At 48.3% G+C, this 16,990-nt stretch overlaps 3 protein-coding genes across 3 annotated transcripts; 2 read left to right on the top strand and 1 right to left on the bottom strand.

Moving 5' to 3' along the window:
• Positions 1-7,781: 7,781 nt before the first annotated feature.
• On the top strand, positions 7,782-9,263 carry M431DRAFT_96313 (glycosyltransferase family 71 protein; the record flags this gene model as incomplete). Its single annotated transcript, XM_024924811.1, has 1 exon — positions 7,782-9,263. The coding sequence occupies one exon, from the start codon at positions 7,782-7,784 to the stop codon at positions 9,261-9,263; it is 1,482 nt and encodes a 493-aa protein (XP_024769772.1).
• A 1,592-nt stretch (positions 9,264-10,855) lies between these two features.
• Positions 10,856-14,604, top strand: M431DRAFT_96209 (hypothetical protein; the record flags this gene model as incomplete). Its single annotated transcript, XM_024924801.1, has 3 exons — positions 10,856-11,146; positions 11,212-11,726; positions 11,784-14,604. 3 exons carry the CDS (start codon positions 10,856-10,858, stop codon positions 14,602-14,604), a joined length of 3,627 nt encoding a protein of 1,208 aa, XP_024769771.1.
• A 231-nt stretch (positions 14,605-14,835) lies between these two features.
• M431DRAFT_512306 (hypothetical protein) lies at positions 14,836-16,057 on the bottom strand. Its single transcript, XM_024919815.1, has 3 exons — positions 15,440-16,057; positions 15,057-15,363; positions 14,836-14,992 (listed from the first exon to the last, which is right to left on the bottom strand). Exons 1-3 carry the CDS (start codon positions 15,781-15,783, stop codon positions 14,903-14,905), a joined length of 741 nt encoding a protein of 246 aa, XP_024769770.1. The 5' UTR covers positions 15,784-16,057; the 3' UTR covers positions 14,836-14,902.
• Between the last annotated feature and the right edge of the window lie 933 nt (positions 16,058-16,990).

Genomic DNA, 16,990 nt, shown 5'->3' with positions numbered 1-16,990 from the left:
AAGCTGCATCCCTCGCCAAGGGGTTGGAGTACATCTCATTGCTCATCGTCCAGGGTCGAATGAGAGAAGATCTCTATCATCGACGCTATGAAACAAGACAAAGCGACGACCAATCATCTCCAGTATCGCATGTGCTTTATAAGGGCTCTCTGGAAAAGTTATATCGGCAAATACTAAAGTTCCAGGCAACATGCTACTGTTACTACGCCAATGATGGGGCCACTCGCTTGGCTCGTGATCTTGTCGGGCGATATAATTGGGTTGGTTTGATGGAACAGATACAGCGCCAAGAGCGTCAGATGGGTGCTATCGACCAGGCTTGGAGCGATCAACAGTATAATGAAGAATGCGCTGCAGCCGAGAAGCGACACAAGTCAACGATACACAGTTTGATGACTGCTGGTGCCGATATTTCCAACCTACGCAGGGCAGTAGAGGAAGCCAATGCGAAGCAGGATCACCGGGATTTCTATCGCTGGCTATGTGATGTTGATCCATCGGACATGTACAATGCAGCCCGTAACAAGCATGAAGCTGGCACGAGTGAGTGGTTTGTCGAGGGCGAAGCATTCGAGTCATGGATGAACAATCCTTGCTCTCTTTTATGGCTTCATGGTAAAGGTGAGTTTCGTGTTCTCTCCCTCTCTGTTCAAGTTCCCCCATATACCTAACACGCCTGGCCAGCTGGTTCCGGAAAGTCTGTCCTCAGCTCATCAGTCATCAAGTTCCTGCAAAGCAAATACAAAGATGATGCTACTATCGCTACGGCGTACTATTACTTCAGCTTCAGCGACGTTAAAAAGCAGGAAAGAGATGCAATGCTCGCGTCTCTCATCAAGCAAATTTGTTGCTGCCGCCCTAATATACCCGACTCAATTGCAAGACTTAAGAAACACAGAGATCAAGATATGCGCCCACCTACCGAAGAGCTTCAAGAAGAGCTTATTGCGACTCTACGTGGGTTTTCTAAGGTGCACATCATCATCGATGCACTGGATGAATGCCCAGAACTTGGTGGGCGGCGCGAAGGTCTCATGAAGACGTTGCGCTACATACTAAATGCTGCACCTGATAATCTTCATGTGATCTGTACAAGCCGAAAAGAGTCAGATATATATGCTGAACTCGAATGCCATTTATCTGAGCCCACAAGGATACAATTCGATCTGTCTTCCTACATGTACCGAGAGGCAATCAAGCGCGATATCGGCCAATACATAGACTCAACGCTCGCCGATATCAACTATAAATCTTGGTCAGATGTCATAAAGAAGAAAGTCAAAGAAATCCTCATTGAAAGGTCAGATGGAATGTAAGTCTTTAAGAGATTCCGTTGCTCGGCCTGTTCAGAAACTCCGCGTTGCTAATAACTTTGCAAGGTTTCAATACGTTCGTTGTCAATTTGAAGTACTACGAAGCCTCAGGTCTTCGAGTGAAATAAAGCAGGCGCTATTAGATCTCCCTAAAGGACTTGACCAGACATATGAGAGGATACTCCGCATGATAGATCCTAAATATCAGCAACAGATCCTGAATTGTCTGCAATGGCTCGCCTTCTCATATACACCCCTCTCCGTGGAACAACTAGCACACATCTTCATCTTGCGGCCAAGCGACATGGATACAAGCCAGAAAATAATGCAGCGTCTGAATCAATCAGAGCAATTATTCGATTCCCAGGATGTCTTGGCATACTTCTCAGGGCTTGTTCTCGTGGAGTTTGGAATAGTCCGCTTGGCACATTTCTCAATCAAAGAGTATCTAAATTCCAGTCGAAATCACCGAGATGATGCGGTATCGCTTGGATTTAGTGAAGCAGACGCTCATCTTTCGATCGCGTACTGGTGTCTTGCATATCATATATATTTGAGCACTCCGGACAGTTATACCATCCAGACTCGATATCCTTTGAAGAGCTATTCAACCAACTATTGGCCAAGGCATCTTGAAATGGTCCCTTACAAAATCTGGACCGCTCAAGTTATTGAGAAAGTGGCAATATGTCTTGCCATGCGAAGCCAAAGTTTGCTCAACATGATACTTGGCAGCAAGCGGTTCCAAGATCAGTGGCGAAAAATGCAAGAGCTTGCCTATTCAGACATGGCAGAAATGCTAATGCGGCCACACTGTTTTACAGCCTGGCGTGGCTTTACTCTTTTAACTGGACATATCCTTTCACAGAGCTTCGGTGTGAAGCAATACTTTGTACAAGAAGATTTCGACATAGCGCTGTTCTATGCGATTCGTGGAGGTAGTCTACAAGTTGCTCAACTTCTGCTAGATAAGGGCGCCAATGCGGATGCATCGGCAATATCAACAACTAAAGACGAGTCCGGAGATGGCAAAGCTGGAGATATGCTTCAATTGGCCGTATTTCGAGGGAACTTTGCAATGGTTAACCTGCTCTTAGACAGAGGTGCCGATATTAATGCTCAGCGCGGTGGATGGGGTTCAGCTTTGCAAACTGCGGCAAAAGATGAGAATCTCAGTATGCTAAAGCTCCTGATAGAGCGCGGGGTGGACATCAACGTCCCTTCTAATGAAGCCGGATGCGTTCTTTTGTCGGCTGCAGGGAACATGCATTGCCTTCAGCTGCTGCTTGACAATGGAGCAGATGTCAACAAGCGTGGCACTGGAAGCATGGAAAAGACGGCTCTTTGTGAGGCGGCAAAAGCAAAATACTGGGAAGCATTCGATTTGCTGCTTGAGCATGGAGCCAACGTCAACGTAGGTGGAATGGGAGGCTATCCCCTCCACGAAATGATCACAAACTACAGGCCAGGCATGGATAGAATATTTCCTCAATTGAAGCGCACATTCAACCTTTCGATCGACGTGGAGAAAGAATTTCGCAGACTAAAACTCCTACTCAGCCTTGGGGCAGATCCAAATACCCAGGACGGAAAGGGTGAAACTGCATTGCACAAAACATGTGGGCACCATAAACTCACCTGTTCTTCTACATGCATTCAAATAGCACAGCTTCTAATCGACCATGGGGCTGATGCGAACCTCGTGGCGGAGTCTCATGGAACAGCACTTCAGAGAGCTGCATACAGGGGCTGTATGAATATGGTAAAGTTGCTTCTAGAAAATGGTGCCGATGTGAATATACAAGGAGGAACATACGGCAACTCACTCACAGCGGTATGTTACAGTCCTAAGGGTCTTGGGACAAAGGCAGAAATGATACAGCTACTTGTTGACCATGGAGCTGATATCAATGCCAAAGGCGGCACCTATGGGACTGCGCTGCAAGCAGCAGCTTGTTGCTCTAAGGAAGGTGTTAAAACGATTCAAATTCTTCTCGAACTGGGTGTCGATGTAAATGCAGTGAGTGGTTTATTCGGAAACGCACTGCAGGCAGCTTGTAAGCTGGGGGACCTCGACATGGTATCCTTACTGCTCGGCCACGGAGCCGATATCAACGCAGTCACCGGTGAAGAATGTGGAACTGCACTTCAAGCGGCTTGTGCCTCGATTCGATGGACGGGAAGTGGAGAGATAGTGCGTCTTCTGCTTGAACGAGGAGCCGATGTGAATGCCGAGGGTGGAGAGTATGGAACCGCTCTACGGACGGTATGTGCCAAATGCCCAAGCAACAGCCAAGATGAGATAATACGACTACTACTCGATCACGGTGCCAATATGAACGCCGTCACTGCTGGGGAATATGGGACTGCACTTCAAATAGTCTGTGCCTTTCCTCATTGGCAAGGAAGTGAACAAGTGGTGCGTCTTCTGCTTGAACGGGGCGCTGATGTCAACGCAGAGGATGGAAGATTTGGGACGGCACTACAGGCAGCATGTGCGGCGAAGTGTGAGCATTGGAGCCAAGTTAAGATAATACGTCTGCTGCTTAAATACGGCGCGAGTGTCACGGGTGTGCAAAGCAGCGAATATGGCAGTCCACTTCAAGCTGCTGCTGGCTTTCATGCCAGCAAGGATGTCGATGGAACCGCTCAAATGCAGCTTCTTTTGGATCATGATGCTGATGCCAATGGTTACGTGTCTGGCGAGTTTGGTTCCGCCCTTCATTGCGCTCTCTCCCTTAAAGAAACCCTCCTCAAGCTGGAGAAGGGCGACTCGGTAGATCTGTCTGCTGTGTCGGAGACGATGAAAAAGAGGGTTCGGCTTCTTCTCGATCGCGGCGCTGACGTTAACCTCAAGGGGGGCAAGTATGGCTTCCCACTCCAAGCGGCCTGCTCGATCGTGTATGACATTTATGAAAATGGGCATCCACGCAAACGCTGGTACCGCCGAGAATCTGATACTCCCGGCATACAGCTTCATTTGATCGACATTGCTACTAATGCAGTAAAGATTCTCCTCGACGAATGTCCCAGTATTGATGTTAATGCCCGCGGTGGAATTTTTGGCACTGCTTTGCAAGCGGCAGCATACTCGGGCCAGACGTCATCCATACAACTGTTATTGGATCATGGAGCTGACGTAGCATCGAATGCGGTTTGCGGTAGATATCGCACTGCTCTCAACGCAGCCGTGATTAGAGCTCATTGGGACATTGTCAAAATTTTGCTGCAGGCAGGGGCAAAGCCGGATTGCCATTTGCTTCTAAATTCAGATGAAGGATGGCTTGAACAAGTCCGACAAGAGGACGGCCCGGTTGCAGTGGAGAGATATAGAAAGTTTTGGGAGGTTGAAAAGTCGCAGCACGAGCAGGTGCTGCTGAGACGCGGTAGACATGTCGCCTATTACCACTTTGTAACGATGTGGCTGTTAGCTCAGATTCACCTGTTGACTGGCTTCATAACGGTAATTTTCGAATATTTGATGTGGAAGAAAAAGAACACTCTGAAGATGTAATCGGAATCCTCTTTCGTCAAATCAACGGATTGGGGGGTGGCGAGTGTCACACATATTACATACATATCTATATACCTACCTTACCTACCTACATATATGGGCTCAACCTGCAATATGTAATAAACTACACCATACCCTACAAGCTGCGATCTTCTTTCTATAGAGCGTAATAATCAGTCAATCGCAGCAACACTCGATCAGTTAATTCAAAGCTGATCATCACACTCTTAACAGAGGAAAGAACCTCCATTACACACCTTGAGAAGGAAGCCAGTGGATATACAGATGCCCTCACATACCAGATACAACGTGAGTACCTGTTATCTGAGGGTAATTTCAGCGAATACCTATATGAAGTAAGGAAACATCGCTGTGAATCACCAACTCCACCTCTGCGGCCGATCCCTGTAATTAACAACATGATATAGTTCGCATGACTCAGACGCGCGGCTGATGTTCACAAAATTCGACAAAATATGATACTGTTGGGAATATAATGTAGAATCATTAGGGAGCACATCATGCCTTGGAGTTTATGGGCATTACATAACACATGATGTTCTTTTCATCAGATACCGTTTCCCCTTTCCATATACATATATGTACTATAGTTGAGAAATTTCATCCTTTGATAAATGACATCCATGAAATCAGTGTTGTCCAATGTCTGCTATAATCCAACCCTCCTTCTCTGCAGATACCGTCATATTCTTCGTCTTCTTCGTATCCATCGATTAGACACCCACGAACCCATTTTCTTTTCTTGATTTATTTATGCAATGTTTGTTTGTTTTAGCCCATCAGTGTGTACTCCGCCATTTATAATTGAGCTATCACTTAACCAGGGTGTATCTTGATACCCTCAAAGTTGGCTGCGCCTCAATAGTGCCGCAACACGCGACAGTAGCGAAGCTACTTACCTTCCAAGTTCATATTAGCCTTCCGAGAGACTTTTATAATTGTTATTTTTGGAAATATCGGGTTCTTTTTCTCCGGTGATGTTCTCAATTGTCCGACTATAATCAGTTATGAATCCCAACAAACCATGTTTGCCTACTGGAAGGACCCAGTAACAATCGCGATAGATTTCCAAATACGAACTTGCTCCCGATATCTTCATGCTTGGGCCGTCTTATTACCATTTTAGGAGACAATGCCGACCTTATTAGAACAGAAAGTTCTGGGGTATTCGTAATCAGTGTCATATCAAACGCCTTGCACAGGCGGTATATCCAGTCTTTGGCTCAGCGATGACCGCCGAATTGCGCGTACTTCTTCGGAACTCGGCACAACAAATGAAATAGAACCAACGATAGTGACTTGTGATATCCTTGTCAAGTGGTTGTGGAGAGATACCCCGGGCTAAATGCCTGTAACTGGTGGTTGCCGAAGGTGTCAAATAGCCTGAACAACAGATGAAATTCCTACAAGACGGATGGATATAGTTGCTTAACAGGGCTTCCTTTACTCCTTTTCGTCCCAGGGAGTATGATGAGTTGCTCTAGATTGTCATGACCCCCACTGAAGAGACTATTTCACTGAATATTTGGAATACTATTGTCGGAAGCTGTTTGGCTCAAAAGTAACAACCCTAGCCACGGTGACAAAAGCAGATATCCCTTTAGTCCAACAACAGTATGCAATGCTGGTCACATCGGGGATATAATTGTGCCGTCTTCATCTAGCACCCATACAACTGGTGGATAATTAGCAGGGAATGTGGGAAGTAGAGTGCAGCTTGAGCCCATAGAGGATAGATGGGGGTTCATTACGAGTACAGAATACACTTCACTAGCATGATATACGATGAAGACTTTGGTTGAGTGTGTCTATGAAAATGGCTTCAACCCCGTTACCCTGAATATGCGTATCTAGAAGTTTGATCTCCTATGGCAATTTCTTGGTCAAGGAACAATGAAAAGAATTAAAAATAGGTAAAGAATCATATGATATATGGAAGCTACAATGAACATACTAATCATGACACTGTAGGCCGTTTACCCGATGCCTACCTAGTAGTAATAATAGCTCCACACTCAGTAAAAGTTGCGATGATGGGAGCAGTGTACCAGTTGTAGTAAGACATTACCAATTGAGTATTGCAGCACACGACTCAATAGTATAGATCGCCAACTGCCAAGACTTGGATAAATACAACGTCAAAGCCCGTCTAGTGAGGCGCAGCGAATCAAATAAATGCCGACATGTTGTATGTTGCGACATGCGGCATAATATGGACCTTTGGGGTACAACGGCCAACCTAAACAGGACTGTTGACTATTCCATTTAACAGTACTGGACATGGTTCATCCACATGTGTATAGCTTCTCAGCTCTCTCATGTATGCAATTGATGCACGGAGTTAAACAAGGTTGGTTAGTTGGCTGTGAAAACTCGTGTTTGCAATGTGGGTGCGTGGCGCAGTACGTGGTCATTGCGTGTACACTATTGTTCCAGAGATGTAAGCCGATAGACCGAACAGCGCCGAATGGACAACGCGGCAATGTGAAACAAGGAGGCTTTAATATATCACAAAAAAGAATGAGTTTAAAAGTATTAACGTTATTCGTAAATACGAAAATGCGGTTCGACAGGGCTCGAAACAGTGGCATGGCTTGCATGGGTGCCATAGACGCGGCCTCGAAATAGAACTGAGGCAATACGAGAAAAGGGACGCAAAAGTGGCACCGCGGCAGAGGGCATGACAGATGCGAGTACGTGGACTTCTAATATTCCCTGCTAGAGAAGGAGAAGCAAAAACTAGCCAATAATTTCGTAATCCAAGTTGTGATTCGTCTTACCCGCGGGAATCTCATGTCCGCAAATGTCACTCTCTATCTCCATGGCGGGGAGTCTCTTTAGATCCGTTACTCTACCATTAAGTATTCTTGGCATTGCTTTTTTCGTCTTTAGTTTCCAATTGCCGCTCTATCTTATGGTCTTCTCGTATCATAATGCGTGGATCTCTCGCTCGTTTACGCGCTTGTTTTGAACGTTCACCAAGAACCGTCGTCTTGTTCATTGTCGTTACTATCGTACTCTATTTCAGTATCCGTGACGTCGCTGGCGATGTTATCATAGAGACACTGGATTCGCACTATCCGACCAATGGATCTCTCAGGGACATCTTGAGGATAGCAAGAGACTACCACAGGCACCCTATCGAGCCTCCATACAAAGACAAGTTTTGGGAAGTTGGTCAACGATCTCGCAGCTTGACCCAATGGCTTGATAGCCTTGATAGCCCATGGGGGTCTAAACTTCGCAACTTTGAGAAAGAGAGGCTTATTGAAGCGATCGAGACGACAGCTACCTCCCTATTTCCATTTCTCATCCCAGAGCCATCAAAACAAGGTGGCAAAACACCACTTTTGGACTTGCAGCGCTCTTTTACCAAAGGTTCCCAGGGGATCGTCATCCCCGCCGGCGGGAGTGATCTACAAATCAGATTTGCGGGACATTTGATTGCAGCTCTCAGAGAGGTCTTTGGCTGCTTGCTGCCCATCCAGATTGCCTATGCCGGGGATTCTGACCTGCCAAAAGAACGTCGCGATGCCCTTTTGTCGTTTGACAAAACAAACAATACAGAATTCCTAGATGTGTGGACCGTATTCGACGATGAAACTCTGCGTCTTCGGAGAAAGGGCTGGGCCATCAAAGCGTTTGCGGCTCTAGCATCCAGATTCGAACAAGTCATTGTTGTCGACGCCGATGCCGTGTTTCTTCAATCGCCGGACGTGCTTTTTCAACAACGAGCGTATGTCGAAAACGGAGCGTATTTATTCCACGATCGACTACTATGGCAACATTCTTTCGAAGACAGACACGAGTGGTGGAAAGACCAAATCAAGGAGCCATCACCGGCAATGAACAAATCTCTCGTCTGGACCGAGGACTACGCGGAAGAATGCGACTCAGGGGTCGTCGTCCTCGACAAGTCCCGAACCGAAGTCTTTGTTGGCCTACTCCATATCGCATGGCAAAACTCATGGGCTGTCCGAGATGAAGTTTCCTACAGGATCACCTACGGAGATAAGGAGACGTGGTGGCTTGGGCTAGAGCTTGCCGGCTCAAAATATGAATTTGAGGAGCACTATGGCTCAATCGTTGGGTGGGAAAGGGAAGGGAAGCCCGATGAAAAGGCGGTATGCAGCTTTGTTATTGCGCATACGGATGAAAAGGACAAGCTACTATGGTATAATGGCAGCCTGCTAAAGAATAAGCTGGTAGATCCAGACGGGTACGAGGTTCCATTGTACTGGATGATGGAGGGAGAGTGGCAAAAGGGAGGGAAGAAGGACATGAGCTGCATGGTGGGAGCGACGAGAAGGCGATTGACTGGCGAAGAGATTTCGATATTGCAGGACAGCATGGAGGCAGCTGTCAAGGTGGATGCAGTGATAGCCAGCATGAAGGAGGAGAAGGACGCATCGTGAACATGGATGTTGATAGCAGTCTATACATTGGGTGGGAAAAGCGTGTTGTTTGCTATTAGCGAAATTGGAGCTGATTGATGACAGCCATAATTTCAGGATACCAAGACGAAGCGTTTCAGTACTTTCCTCTATATTACTCATACGATTAAACGACATATTAATCACAAATTAATCCTACTATCTCCATCGTGATGATGGCGGAGATGACCACTGAGAGTTGTGTGTAATACCCTGGAACAGTACATACAGCACATGAGCATCCATAGCTGACTGCCCCTGCTGAGTCATGGTTTAGCTCCCGAAAGGATCGTGCCTCCTTCTGCTTCTGTCCATTGCAAGAAACAATCCTTGCCTCAACATTTAACCGTATCAACCTTTTTACAACGTCAATGGAAAAAGGGGCAGCAATCGATGTGTGATTCAGCTGCTCGATTTGGCGGGCTCGGGAAAAGCCCTCCGGCAGCCAAAGATTGTTCACTTTTCTCCCTGATTTTTTGCATCCAGTGGGCCATGGATGAGCTGATGGTGATGGTGGCTCAGCCAAAAACCAAACCAGCTTCAGTGCCTCCCCACCCGCGCCATCTACGCAATCTCGAGCCGATCGCTTCCTAACACGCCCATTTCCGAGATCTCTGGGCTTGGCGATCTTCGGTTTTGCGACATGGTTTACAGCATGATTTTCCTTCGATTCATTTTTCGATGATTCTTGTGCGACGAGGTGGCATCATTCTGAAACAGGCGATATCATCACTAGCCATGCAGCTTTGATTCCCTTGCATGGCGAGCATGGTTACGTCGTTGCGACATGATGATATGGGATCCCAGCCGATGGAAGCACAAGCATAAGCACAAGCAAAAGACAGCAAAAGACAGCACAGCACGGCACAGCAAAACAAACAAAATCTCACAGTGCGAAGCCTTGTAGATAGCACCCCCAAGAGCTCATAGTGATTGGGGTTGAAGATTCCCGAGCCGCGAACGCTGTGGCCTCAATCGCCAGAATGACGAAAGACCCAAAGTTTTCTCAGCTGAATGCATGCATTACTGCAAATACTGGAGCTGCCAAGCTCGGCTCACGACCTTAATCTGCAGCTCGAGCTGGAAGCTAGATCCCCACCAACTTGTCTGATGCGCTTCTCTAGCTAGCTCGTGGCGGCCATCACAATACGTCATCGAAGAGACATCCGCGGATCAAGTTTGCAGCTCTGATAGCGAGCATCGACGTTTGCCACGGCACGGTCGGCTTGTGCAAATAAGTTGGCGCCATGGAAGCGATTCAAATTGACTTTGTCCATCTCGACAAATTATCCTGCTCCACGGCTCTTGCCAAGGCGCGTTATTCCCCGCGTTGGTTTCTCTGTGAATGCGTGGTAGCTGCCGTTGATGCTGTCAGAAGGGAATCGAGTACATGTATATCTGCGGATTCGCTCGTCGTCATAACTCACCTAGATCTTACCTAGCCTGATCTTGAATTCTCCGATGCCTAGAATCGACAACTTTCCGGAGCTCTCAACTTCGAATTAATTTATCAAATAGAAGCAGTTGTCTCTCATCCTCCTAAACCAGAGACAAGCTTCTTTATCACCGGCGCCATGAACGTCGACGACCATGTGGTGCCCTCGGGCGGGCAGCACTACAGCGCCACCAACCGTGTGCCCAATATCCAGGAGTTTATGCAGCGTCTTGACGCGGAGAAGAAGCAACGAGATGCCGAGATTGACTCCGAGCTCAGACGCAACAAGCGCAATCCTGATGTCAAAGTCCATCGCAACGAGCTTCTCAAGAAAAAGGGCACGCGGAAAGTGCGTGATCCAGTCACTGGAAAGGACATTGAGATTCGTGATGCGGATATCGATTTCACCGAAGCCGTGGAAAACCCACAAGTATGTTTCTTTTCCAAATCTGAGCGCGTCTCGATAGCCTTATGCTCAACTAACCTTTCGAACAGATGTCTGTTCCTAACGGGAACCTGGGAAAGCCTGCCACCATCGCTACCTCATCTCAACAGTCTGGTGAAGAGTACCGCTATGCTCAAGATGTAACTGCACCTCCAGATCCCATCCAAGAGGGATCAACTTCCGACGTACCTATTCGTAGTGAGAAGACGTCAGTCCTGTTTTACAAGACTCCGTCGGTCAGCTACGAACCAATGTTTGCCTCTCTTGAGCTGCGATCAAACGTCTTGTGCGCCGGAATCTTCATGGGTATCGTCTTCTTCGGTAGGCTGTTTGGCGGCGGGCTCCTTGGCCTGATTCCCCTGGCTATATGCGTTACCTCCGGCGTCCATTTGTGGGTGAAAGAAGTGATTCGCCAAGGACGAGACTTGGAGTGGTCCAGCGAGCAGGAGCGTGGCGAAACTGCCACCATCAACTTGATTCCGGAGTCTGTCGAATGGATGAATACCGCGATCGGCGTCTTTTGGGGCATGATAAACCCTGAAATGTTTACCGGTGTTGCCGACACGTAAGTTTACCTCGCCATTTCAGTTTCTGCCACAAACAGTTGCTAACCTCTGAGCAGCATCGAAGATGTCATGGCCGCGTCTGTGCCTGGTATTATTGAGCATGTGCGAGTGGCCGATATTTCCCAGGGAAACAATCCTCTCCGTATTCTCAATATGCGAGCCCTCCCAGACTCTCATGTTCAGGACATCAAGGACGAAATTCACAAAGAAAATGAAAAAGTCATGGACGAAGATGAGCTTGCAGCCGTGTCACAAGCAGGCGCGTTTTACAACATGGAAGTCTCGGTCGCATATCACGCAAAACCCTCGGGCGCTGATATTGCCTCAAAGGCGCGGAATATGGGAATGCAGCTCGTCTTTTACCTGGGAATCAAAGGCCTCTTTGGTGTTCCTCTTCCGATATGGGTTGAGCTGATTGGCCTCGTCGCGACCGCGCGTGTCAGACTGCAGCTCAGTCCCGAGCCTCCCTTTCTAAAGACCATGACTATAACTTTGATGGGAGTTCCCAAGGTGCAAGCTGGCTGCACTCCAATGGTTGAAAGGGCGCCCAATATCCTAAACTTGCCTCTCATCTCTAATTTTGTTAATTGGGCCATTAGCGCCGCTGCCTCCATGTATGTCGCTCCCAAAAGCTTGACCTTGGACATCAGCAAAATGGTGCAGGGAGACGATATCAAAAAGGAAACCGAGGCCTTTGGAATTCTCTTCGTCAGAATCCACAAAGCTACTGGCCTTAGCAAACAGGATCAGCGTGGCAGCAAAGGCGGCGGCTCCGATCCGTATATTACCATTAGCTGGAGCAAGTTTGGGAAGCCCATGTTTTGTACCCGTGTCATCCAGGATAACTTGAACCCTGTCTTCGAAGAGAGTTGCGGACTGCTGGTTACCAGCGACCTCATTAAAGCTGACGAGCAGCTATCTGTGGAGCTCTGGGATAGTGATCGATCCTCTGCGGATGACGAGGTGGGCAAGCTTGAGCTAAGCATTCAAGAGCTCATCCAACACCCAGGAAAGATGTTTCAGCACGTCTCGACGCTGAGTGGTCTCAAAGCCGAGACCGTTATGCCCGGCGAACTCCACTGGGAGGTTGGGTTTTTCGGAAAGACGCAATTCCGCAAAGCCTTGCGAACCGATGGCCACAACCCCAATGTGGTTAAAGAACTAGGCGACAAGCCCGAGTTCCAAGAAGACTGGGGTACGATCCAGAATGCAGAAGAGGATGCTGTAGTCCATACTCCCCCTGACCCTCTTTGGCCATCCGGAATCCTCAGCATTGTGGTCCACCAGATTGTCGGCCTAGAGCTAGCTAATGTCAAGGGCTCCCAGGGGAACCGTAGGGGTAAAGAGTATGAGCCTGCCAGGCCGGAAGCTGGCGAAGTCAAGGAAGAGTCAAGCAAGAGACTACCGAGCTCATACTGCACTATCCTCGTCAATGATGATTTGGTTTACAAGACGCGAACCAAGGTGGTGTCGTCGCAGCCCATCTTCAATGCTGGCACCGAGAAGTTTGTTCGCGATTGGCGCTCTTGCATTGTGACCATTGCCGTTCGAGATTCTCGCAATAGAGAGCACGATCCAATCATCGGAGTTGTTCCTCTCAAGCTGTCAGATATCATGCAGACTAGTAGCGAGGTGACACGGTGGTACCCTCTCGATGGTGGCATCGGCTTCGGCCGTCTGCGTGTCTCTCTTCTGTTCCGCTCCGTGGAGCTCAGACTACCACCTCCGCAGCTGGGTTGGGAAATTGGAACCTTCGAATTTCTCTCCGACACAATCAAGGTCTCAAATTATACGCCGGCGAGCAAGGTTCGGATCCGACTGCGCACTGGAGGCTCTTCTGCCAACGTAAAGAGACACCAGTCCGTTCGTGAAAATGATGGCATGACATTCAACATTGGCGTTCCTGAAGGCGAGAAGAAACTTCGACTGCCAGTGCGCTATAGATACAAATCTCCAATTTTCATGGAATTCTATCCCTCTGGTAAGAGGGGAGCTGATGCGTTTGCTGCATTGTGGCTGTTGGAGCTGGTTGATAACCAGGAGAATGAATTTGACATTCCTCTGTTCAAATGCGACAATTCTCAACGACTATCACAGAACTACATTACGCAGGAGAATTTTACTACTATTCCCGATATGAATATTGAAGAAATTGGAAGGGTTCGGTTCAGAGGCCGCTTCAAAGCTGGCACCGACCCGGATCACATCAGATTTGTCACTGACAACGATTCTCGCGAGACAATCGAGACATGGGAGGCTTGTTATGCCGAGGGTGTGCGAGATCTAGAGGTTCAGCCCGAGATACCCCCATTGACTCAGAAATTGCATGACGAGTCTCTGACGCAGGGCCGAGATGTGCTCGCACAGGCCGACGAGAAAGAAAAAGGCCGCTGGTTGGCAAAGGATGGCACCGACTGGACCGGAGCGTTTGGCCAGGATCCACAAAACTCGATGGCTCAGCCCATGTCCAGCGCAGATACCAATGGCCATGAGCATTTTGAAGTAGACACGGATGCGGACGAGGACGAGGATGCCGAAGAGAGAGACCAAGCTATGGAAATGCGCAGGTCAGAAACAGACCCAACGTATGGCTCGGCACCGTCTGAGGGTAGTGACGAGCGGCATTCTTTGGATAGCCGTGCATCAGGCGCGTCGAGGAGGAGCACCGGTAGTACTGGGAGTAAGAATCCCATCAGGGCATACAAAAACTACAGGGAAAAGAGCCGGGACTTGAACCGCAAGCAACGCGGGCTGATGCAGTGGCTCCCCATGCGAAATGCGCGGTTTGCCAAGAACGAGGCCAAGTTTGCCGTCCGCAGAGTGAAGAGAATGGGATCTTTGGCTGGGCGAAAACCAGATGTTGAAACGGAGGTGTAATACCCCTACGCGTTGCTGTACTTGTCATTATTTTAATGTCTCCTATTTCCTTATCTCCTAAAGTTTTGTTTCCTTGGAATTCTTACGACCTTGGATGGATGGAACTGAGTATGAAAAACCTATGATTCATGACACAAGTTTACAACATTGGTGTTGGAGGTGTCGGATCACGCTCTTTTGATCAAATTGCGAATGGTTCTTTTTTGACACTCTCAATTTGTGAAAATACCTGTCGAGAGACTTTATACTTGTCTTTTATTATATTTATATTTTATGATATCACAAACGCTATAGTTATCTAAAATTTCTCCACGAATGGGCGGATATCCAGTTCTTGCGTGAAAGATGATCTGTGCTGTGTGTGTAAGTGCCAGTAGCTGTCGGCAATCTGCAAGTTCTTTGTTAGTCGTTTGTAAAATAGGGACAAATAGAGGGCTTGTCACAACACGTACAGCATCAGGGTTGATCTTGCCATCCTCTACACCATTGTTTACAACTCTGTCCTTGCCCCAGGGAGTGTCGATGCCACCGTCAATGACAGCCAGGGCGACATGCACGCCCTTGGGGCCAAATTCGCGGGCCAGAGACTGGGTGATGGCACGCTGGGCGAATTTGCCAGCGGCAAAAGTGCTGAAGAAGGCGGAGCCGCGGAGGGAAGCGGTTGCGCCGGTGACGAGGAGAGATGGAGGGTGAGGGGAAGAATCGACGGCTGCGAGGAGAAGAGGGAGAGACTTTTGGGCGAAGTAGAAGAGGCCGTTGCTGTAATTCTTTGTCAGCCGGTGTTTCAATGGGATTAAGCATTGGGGAAAAAAAAGGAGATTATGAAAAGACTCACGCAGCAGTATCGAGGCTAAGATCCAGATCGGAGAGCTTCAGCTCCAAAAACGGCTTTCGGGCCATACCGGCGCCGCCATTGTACACGGCGGCCGCGAGCTTGGAGCCGGGCAATTCCTTTTCGATCTGGGCGAATGCGGCGTCTACGGCGGCCGGGTCAGCTGCGTCGGCGGTGATGCCGATTGCGGTGCCGCCGGCGGCTTTAATGTCGGACACGATGGACTCGTAGGAGGAGGGCTTGCGGGAGAGGAGGACGACGGCGTAGGACTGGGCGAAGCGGCGGGCGATGGAGGCGCCTGTGCCGGAGCCGACGCCGGAGACGATGGCGAAGAAGGGGGGAGCCATGATGTTTCTTTTCTTTCTTTTTTGGGGAGAGGAGATTGAGTGAAGTTGTTTATTAGTGGAGTGGTTGAGAGTATGGGTTAATGAGAAAGAGGTTGATGTGGTATAAGTGAGAGGATTGAGTGAGATGAAAGAGTGTTTATATAGACATGGCGATGCCAGATCGACGAATTGCGCAAGACAGTCGCTCGAATTGTATCAACAACCGACATGAACGAAACAACAAGAAACACGCTGATAAATCCTCCTCCCCCATTTCCGCATACTGCGGTTTGTTCCGGACTGGGAGGGGACACATACGTGATTGTGCCATCTGGCTTATAAAGCAACTATGCCTTGATGCAGGCATGTGGAGATGGAGGGGTTTGACTGGATTGGGAAAGATGGTGATGACGGGGCGGGTTGGTGCGGGGTGGGCGTTTTTAACTCATCTGGAATCTTTTTTTCCTTGTTCTTTTTCCGCTTTTATCTGACTCTGCGGAGTACACTTTGGGAGTGTTGAGTTTTGGGTTTCGTTTTTGTTGTGAGGTGGTGTGATCACTAATTGATGTCCCGGCATATCATCCTGCAGCTCTCATCATCATTTAGCTCTGAGGTTGCAATAGGACTAGCTTGACCTCGAATGGCGTCATCAGATCTCGCAATGAAAACGCTCCGGTGGTGTACGAACGCATGAAAGAAAAGTAGCGATTACCTTTCATAACCAATTAGTCACCTAGCTAGTTTTCGGGTGGATTCCGCTTCATCCGGGCCGGAGCCGAGGTTTGGTGCGGCCCCACACGGCGCGGGAGCCTTTTTGGGGCCGGAGTAAGAATATGCGATGCAGTGTCACTATGTGTCACTATGTGCATGAGATGAGGTATCTGGCTATGCATATAATATGGAGAGACTCCCGTGGAGTACAGTTGGACTAGAAAATGCAGGGTTCATTGCAATGATTCGCAGCACCTCTTCAATTATTGGTGAGTAGTCTTATGTCTATGCTCTTATTGCAATAAAAGCTATGAAGGCCATCAATTTCATCAGTCACGGCCTCCATTCTGCGCTTCTGGACGTGAAAGGCTTTGGCCGTTAATCTATTCTAAGGCACATAAATGGGCTTGAAAGATATTGTTGCCCGCATGTCTCCTTGTCGCGCCGTGCCAAGTAGACCGCTGTGCTTTTATTCTCTTTAGCTACATTTCGCCTCGGAGACGCTTTCAACTTTTTA

Source organism: Trichoderma harzianum, assembly GCF_003025095.1.
Source record: "Trichoderma harzianum CBS 226.95 unplaced genomic scaffold M431scaffold_15, whole genome shotgun sequence".
Taxonomy (NCBI): domain Eukaryota; kingdom Fungi; phylum Ascomycota; class Sordariomycetes; order Hypocreales; family Hypocreaceae; genus Trichoderma; species Trichoderma harzianum.
The sequence above is the reverse complement of the archived record's forward strand: the minus strand, read 5'-3'. Positions and strand labels throughout refer to the sequence as shown.

Bases quoted from the DNA above. Each gene is read 5' to 3' on its own strand.
- M431DRAFT_512306 (XM_024919815.1), bottom strand. From the start codon at position 15,783: ATGGCTCCCCCCTTCTTCGCCATCGTCTCCGGCGTCGGCTCCGGCACA. The intron at 15,364-15,439 runs GTGAGTCTTTTC...AAAGAATTACAG, and splicing joins CTTAGCCTCGATACTGCTGC to CAACGGCCTCTTCTACTTCG. The intron at 14,993-15,056 runs GTACGTGTTGTG...AAGAACTTGCAG, and splicing joins GCAAGATCAACCCTGATGCT to ATTGCCGACAGCTACTGGCA.